Here is an 8,006-nt window from a genome sequence, read left to right on the forward strand (position 1 = left end):
GTGAGAGACAAATGTCCAGTTTTTAACCAAGAAATCTGTTTTTGTCAAATCTAGCCCCTTCAGAGCATTTCTTTCAAAAATTGAATATCAGTGACATGACATACCCATATCCATAATATTTATGGTGTACACTGAATATTAGAAACTCCTCTGACTATAACACAATACAATTCAACAGCAGCACAAAGTGTAAAGTCCAAAATGATAAAGTTAAATAAAGAATAAAGTTAAATCAGCACTTGTCTAAAACAGTTTGAACAAACACTGAACCTTCATAAAGATAAGATTTACTGAAGGGCTGTTGGAGACTGCATTAGTATTAGCTAGATGGATCTAAGAAAGAGGTAACTGATGCATTTTTACAGGGAATTCAGGAAAAGACAGTGGAGAGGTTCCTTTGATAATAGAAGAGATTGAGGTACCAGTTGGGCTTGCATAACCTTGTCTCCTCAAAATGACATTTCTATGCTATTACAACATGCCACCCAGATAACATTTTTATCATCATAATGAGAAAATATTTTAATGACCTAATCTCCTAAATTGCCAAATGTCCATACTGAAGAATTTGCAAAATGAAGACTGACAACATACTTCATTGGCTTCCATACAATATCTAACACTGACATAAGGGTCTGAGCATGAAAGTCCCAGGGCCAGTGCCAGGGACCATTATGATTTGGCATGATTTGGCATGTTATGATTTGGCACTATATAAATAAAATTGACTTGACATGGCATAAGAACTCTTAAATCAGCTGTAAAAGGAAATGCAAATATATTTTGTTTTTAAATTTAAACATTAGAATGACATTTTGCACCAACATGAAAATTGTAGTGGACATGAAAAATATTAAGTAAAGGCTTGAGTTGACATAAAAGTGTTGATTTAGCAAATGTGTTGAGTATGAGTCTTACCATTGGCAGAAAATAAGCAGATGAAAAGAGCATAGATAATCAGGAAATGTGAAGAAAACGCCATGACCAGATACGTCCCAGGCAGCGGTGGATGTCAGTGATAAATGACACAAAATACTAAAATCCAAATGCTGAAAATGCAAAATGGCCACATATGTGTCTATCAAAGTGCACCATTTACACTCTGTAAAGTGTCTGACTTAAGTGGATTAGCTCTTTCCAAACGCATCCACCCAATGTCAAGGTGTAGTTAAACGTCACAGATGACAAGACTGCCTGAGATAAGAGAAACTGGCATGAGATAAAATCACTTGAATATGACTCAAGTTTATTGCACATACACACCTATCATCATGTGTCTCCCCTACATTCCTTTACATTCCATGTGTACTGTCAATAATGAAGTCACTATGGTTTATGTTGATAATGTTTTATGTGGAAGGAACATTACATTATACACCGCCTCTTGATTCCTCACACAGCTTAGCACTTTATTTTTTTTCTTATCTTTATTCTTCATTACTGTTTTCCTTGCTTTTAACATACATCCTTACTCCTTACTATAGCACAAGCACTTTTATTGTCTATTTTTACACTTGTGGGACAATAAATAACTAAACTGAACTGAACTAGAAATGCACCCAACACATTTGTTATACTGCAAGGATACACACAATGCTTTTTGGTAAGAAACACTGAATGTAAACAGAACTTGTCTTTGTTTACAAGAAAAGTGGTATTCAAAGTAGAGCAAAATGTTGGAAAAATTACACAAATATAGCAATTAATTTAGCTAACTAATATCATAAACATTGTTTACTGGCCCAGACCTAATAATCAAACATTTAAGCTTTTGCCCAGATACTGTTTTTGCTAATTAATTTCACTGTTCAATGCTGATGAAGAGGTGTAACCATAATCAACTCACATGACAGCGGCAAATACCCGTGCACATTTATGTGGGTGGCAGCCACTGTCTCTGTCCTTGCTGCTGACACTGCAGCACAGCTGCCATCATCTTTACTTTGGAAACAATGGAGTTGGTGGTGGTAACCTCTCACTGTCTAAAAGTAGAGTCTATAGCCGTGCTAGCATCTCTGTGAGGTGGTACTTCGACGCAACGCCCCTTTGAGAAAATTGCTATCAACGTGCTAATATGGTTGAATTTGCTAATTAACACTGCTGATGGGAATGTCATTAGTTTTGCAGGTATTTCATAATAAACCAAATTATTGGATGAAGTGAAATTTTGACCTGATGATGGAATGAGATGAAAAATCAAGGGATTAAGTCTTCATTCAGTGGGGAACAAATTTCATGGCAACCCACCGACCAACATTGCCATAACTAGAGCCCTGCCGCTAGCATTTTAACATATACTCTTGTTGGGCCTCAACCATGTGGTCAGACAAAGGCAGGCCTATTTGTAAACTCTGAAGCCTGACCACAAGGCTGCCTTTATCCTTTAATCCCTGAAACAAAGGAAGAGTGCCTAAAGGCTACTCACACAGACTACACCTCCAAAATTGCCCTGCAGTTCACACCTTAATGCAAGATTTGGGAGAGCCCCACACTCTCATCGGTAGAGACGTCCCAACACCACAGGGAATGCCGATGATGCAGCCATGACGTCACCTCAGCTATAAGTACCAGCTGCACAAAAACACCCATTGCCTTTCTATTGTAACCGTGCTGCAGGATGCTTAGCTTTCCCTGTGAGCCAGTTTACTAAAGGAGGTAACCACCGTGCACGTGTATTTCCCCTCGCCAAGTGTGAAGATCTTCACCACGCTAAGCTAAGTTGTATTGACCCACTCAGGACTGCTGCGTATTGTGCCACTGCGAGCAAGACAATGGGTTGCTTTGTAGGTCAACAGTCCAGACAACGTGCGTTACAGACTACCGTCCATACATACGCTCTCTGTGTGACAAAGCAACTACTGCTCTCTACCCATGGTCGCAGGACTCCGCCGTGAGCTGGCGCTTCTCTTTTTTTTTCTCTCTTCTCTTGTTACTAACCCTGTTTACATGCACACACACACAGTAACACTCGCACCCCTTTGCACATCTGGTGGCCAGATAATGTGGGACACAGCGGCGATCTGCCCCTCGCCATCTTACCACCAGACACGTGTTTGGTTATTGGTCCTGGTTTTCGGGTGGTGCCCTGTTATCATTAATTTGTATTAATAACTTCATTGATTTTAATAATTACCTTTGATAATTATTAATTATTGTTATAACCAAAATGCTCCTCCCAGCACTGACACTCTTATGACATATATTATTTCTGGGTACAACAGCATTTGTAGCTTTTCTAAATCTAAAATTAGTAATTGAAACAATGCACAGCGCTACATTCTCACCATCAAAGTAATGTGCCAGACAATTCAGAAAATCCAAATTGTATTGTGTTGGTTTGGGTATACCAGCGGAGATGTTGAGGTGTTGAATAGTTTGTGGTAAGTGTTGACTCCTTCTGACTTGATGACTCTGACTAGATGCTGACAGTCCAACCACTTCAACCCTGTTTCCTAGAAATTATGTCCATACAGAGACAGGGTTGGCCACGTATAACTGAGCCATCTCCATGACAACTGATTAAACTCCATAATTTTTTTTACTTTATTGGAATGTGCTGGTTTCTGGGCTTATACCAAATGCTTTAAGTTTTGTTTGGCTTTGTTTTGTGGTGTACAACTGGATGTTGCAGTAGCTTCAGAGTCTACACAGGCAGCAGAAACTGTCAGTAGGCAACAACACAGTTATATAGGCTGACAGCTTGACAGCTTTGGGAGCTGTTGACAACAATATGAAAGCATTCAGTGGTGTCCACATTAGACACTGACAATGATTAAAAAGTGCATGACCTTTTACCTCTGCTGTTTTACTTAGTAGTTGTATGTTTTGATAGTATGTGAAGAGCATTTACAGGTAGTGGCTTAGCAACATGTAAGCTTAACCAACAATGTGCCTGTTCTGTGGTCAAAGGTGGGTCTTTATCTTGATTTTACAATAACTGCTGTAATGGTATGCAGAAATGATGTATAATAAATCATGTGGAATCCACATGGCGCACCTCACTTATTCACTGCTTGAAGGTCAAAGGTTTATAGAAGAGATGTTATAAGATGAGGTGTAACAGGGTGGAGGCTATTTTTTTATCTTATCAGACACTAAAGCTTGGCAAAACCTCCCTCAGAGTTTACGTACATGTTCCATTCCGCAGTCATAAACAGTGCAAATAACAACAGCTACTTATTTTCTTTGACTTGTACAGTAACATAGCTATTTTTAAATGGACTACCTTGACAAAAACACTATTACAAGGTCAACAAAATGCATAGGAGGTATTCATACACACAATAATTACCAAGTCACAAACATGTGTTTGGAGATTCTTACAAAATCAGTATATACAAATAGTAATTTACAGTTTAACATGTAAATAATTGGGCAGTAAATAAAAATATAATTTGTAATTATTTATTGTTATGAAATTCTCATACAGTTTCTGTGTTGTAGTTACAACACAGATTATAATCAAATTTAACTTATTCATTTGGATTTTACAATGAGTGAGGCAATCCAACAGAAGTAATCTTCAAATTCCTCCCCAAATAACCTAACCCAGCTACACATTTTTTGACTAGCCACAAACTTTTTTTATTATTATTATATCTTAAGGATTTATGACCCTAATGTTGTTTTTTTATGCTGCAAGTTATGTAATTTGGTGAAAAATATTAAATACCAATATATGTAATTTATTTAGTTTATTTGCAATCGAATTTTCAGATTGACAAAATAGTCTCACCACAAGGTCCATTCAGTAGATGTTCTGTAGCTTTTAATCATATCACACAGTCTTCATTAGCAGATAGAATTTGCACAGTTGGTATGGAAGTGAAGATTCAAATGCTCATTCTTGACCTTGGAAATAGCACTTGACAAAACAACTGCTGTTAAGTCCAGCATGTGTAATATGTTTATAATCACAGAGTGTTAACTCCTTTTTATGTAATTTAAAATGAACACAATGCAGTGTTCTCAGTTATAAAATGCCCTGGATATTTTACAGGTAAAAAATATTTTCATAGAAAACATAGGATGAATTTATGAAATATGATACATGATTGTAGATTTAACTACCCAAAAGTATATAAAGTGGTTACACTGAATAAGCTGGACCTGGACAGCTTATATTACTACGCTGCTTACAGGTTAATATATTACAGTTAATAATCGAATATACTAAACTATATGGCAAAAAGTAAGATGACACATCTGTCCAAACACTACAAATCTTGGACTGTTTTTCCTCGTTTGGTCTAGGCCCCTCAGTTTCACTGATGCTCCAGCACAAAATGATATTATGGACAGTAGTGTGCTTCCAACTTTGTGACAACAGTTTGAGTAAAGTCTTTTCATGTAATGCTTTATTTTATGTTTCCATAACTAATAAAATATCAGTGTGAAAGGGGCCACTTTGCTTAATGAATATTTTTACTTTTAAATACATTCTCTTGACAATACTTCTGTAACATTACTTGAATAAAACAAATGCAACTCTTTTACATAATGTAGTATTTTTACATTGTAGTATTGATACTTGAATAAAGGGTCTGAATATTTTTCCACCACTTCCTTTCACTGTATCATTTTTAATAACTTAAGTAATGGAACATATTGATAAAGAGAATGTTATGAAAATGAAAAAAAAAACATTAAAATTGTCCATCATCAGACCAAAGAACAGCAGAACGACTGGATACTGTGATATCTGTGAAGATGGCCATTGGTTTCTGTTTCCCAGGTAGCCAAAAGACACATCTCTGCTGTGAGATTGCATAATCAGCGATAGCGCTTCAAAGTTGCACAAGACAAATGTTGTAAAGCAGTAAGAAAACAATTGCACTTGTACACTCCACACGACATCTCAGGCTCTTACAATTAGTGTAAACACAGAGTGAGTGTCATGGCAATGGTGCTCCACCTCAAGCGAACTTTCATCCTCCAAGAACACGTCTTTGTCACACTACACTACAGAGGAAACTCTGACCATTAAGTGTAGAAGATTTCACAATGTGTTGTTGACAGTTGCCACAAAAACAATATGAGACAATATTCAGGGCAATGCATGATTATTATACTTTTCTATTTTTCATATTATAATGACTATAAATGTTTTAGTTTTTACATTTTTTTAACATGTCACTTCATGTTGCTATTCACAAATCTGTTTCACTATTTCTCTTATGTTGGTATAATAGAAGTTTCTTGCTTAAATGGGAATATTTGGTATGTAGTAATAATAAACAAAATGTAGGATCTGTTTAAAATGAGATATAAAGAGAAACTAATCATGTATTTTTTGTCATTGTGGCACCAACACACTGTAGTTTTGGTATTAGTACAGAAACTCAGGTTTTGTATCAGCACTTGTATCACAAAATTTCAAATGACACCCAGACTTACTCTATACACAGCAAAATCGGTCTATATGTTTTAGTAGTGAATAATGATTTTGGATGTAGTCCTGGGATCAATAATGTTTGCCTGTCTTAACGCAGACTTGTGGTCCTCTATAGGAGTGTATCTTTTGAATTTTTTATGTGCAAATATGATACCCAAAATTGATGCTAAAACTATTTTCTGCAAACCCCTTTTTCTTTAATTAACAAAATAAGCCAAAGTTGTAAAATACCTACATACAAGAAAACTGTTCCTAATAAAATACATTTGTAAATTGAGTCTCTTAAAAAATATGTTAAATTGATTGTTGCAAAAGAATGCAAACTAATTCTCAATGATCCTACAAAGGCTGTAGTCTCCCAATGCCCCCGATTTTGCACTTAGTACGGTTTGACAATTTTCAGTACTGGTAGTAAAACAAAACTTTTTTTAGTACCTTTGTTTGACAAATATAAACATTTATTTGTGCAAAACTCAGAGCTGTAATGATTAGTTGATTAGTGGATTAATAATTCAACATAAAATTGATCTGCAACTATTTTGATCGTTCTGGTAATTTTTAAAACAAAAATGCCAAAAAGAATCACTGGTTGCAGCTTTTAAGTGTGAATATTTGCTGGTTTTCTAAGTCTCTCTGTCTCTCCTGAAATTTCAATGGGCATTTTTTTCTGATACTTAATATACAAGCAATTACTTCACTAAGAAAATAAGCCAGACTTCTCAATGCCAATATTCTCAATGCTATGTTAATATTGTCTTAACAGAAGCAGAGAACCCAAGAAAAAATAGTCTAAATTTGATTTAGATTTAGATATTTTTATTTAAAACATTTTGATTTAAGTAAGGAACTTTCTGATCAAAAATACATAGACGTGCCTATGAACCTGACCAAACATTTGATATCAACTTTCAATACTTGACATGTTACTAGGGACAGATTCTGGTGGGTAATTAAAATGCAGCGGTGCTCTCCTAACCTCTAAGACAAACAATGACCTTTGTGACTCAACTCTAGAATCTATATTAAATGAAACATTTTATTACAGAACAGAGACATAACTAAAGAATATACACAAACCATTGTACGTGTGTTTTTTTTTATTTTAAACTCAATCTATCTCTGCATCAACAGTTTCAGTGGCACCATGAAAGGGTTAAGTGGGGGGAGTCCCATCACATCTGTGTCCCCTGTTCGGCTGGATGTGTTTTTGCTTTCTTGTGATTGGCTCTCAGCTTCGTCTGGCTGCATTTTCCTCCATTCACTGTCTGTGACATCGCTGCTGTCAGCAGTGTCCAGCTGACTGTTGGTTCTGCTGCTGTCATGCTTTGGCTTTGGGTTGCTGCCTCGCACACTTGGTGTCTCCGTCTGATCAGAGAGTCTGTCCTGTGACCCTGCTGTGTGAGGCTCATCAGTTCCTTGTTTCTGTGTCTTTAAGACTTTAAACATTTCTCTTGCTACTGGGGAATCCGCAGAAGCAGAAAGACATTGGTACACCTGAAACATGAAAAAGAGGGCGGCTGTCAGGTTAATACACAGCTAGTGCAAAAAAATGAACACAGCTTTTGTAGCAATACAGTGAAGTTTAGTACATGCCAGATCTATTCTGTACTGG

At 36.3% G+C, this 8,006-nt stretch overlaps 2 protein-coding genes across 2 annotated transcripts in view; both read right to left on the reverse strand.

Moving 5' to 3' along the window:
* The window catches only part of LOC122973450 (mucin-17-like), a 17,485-nt gene extending 16,493 nt beyond the window's left edge, over nucleotides 1-992 (reverse strand). Inside the window, exon 1 of the mRNA XM_044340985.1 lies at nucleotides 919-992. Within this exon, the coding sequence (XP_044196920.1) occupies nucleotides 919-982 (64 nt within the window). The 5' untranslated portion in view covers nucleotides 983-992. The remainder of the gene's footprint in view (nucleotides 1-918) is intronic.
* A 6,207-nt stretch (nucleotides 993-7,199) lies between these two features.
* Nucleotides 7,200-8,006, reverse strand: part of snapc2 (small nuclear RNA activating complex, polypeptide 2) — a 9,642-nt gene continuing 8,835 nt past the window's right edge. Inside the window, exon 6 of the mRNA XM_044341789.1 lies at nucleotides 7,200-7,888. Within this exon, the coding sequence (XP_044197724.1) occupies nucleotides 7,508-7,888 (381 nt within the window). The 3' untranslated portion in view covers nucleotides 7,200-7,507. The remainder of the gene's footprint in view (nucleotides 7,889-8,006) is intronic.

The sequence above is a fragment of the Thunnus albacares genome, chromosome 22 (assembly GCF_914725855.1).
Source record: "Thunnus albacares chromosome 22, fThuAlb1.1, whole genome shotgun sequence".
NCBI lineage: Eukaryota > Metazoa > Chordata > Actinopteri > Scombriformes > Scombridae > Thunnus > Thunnus albacares.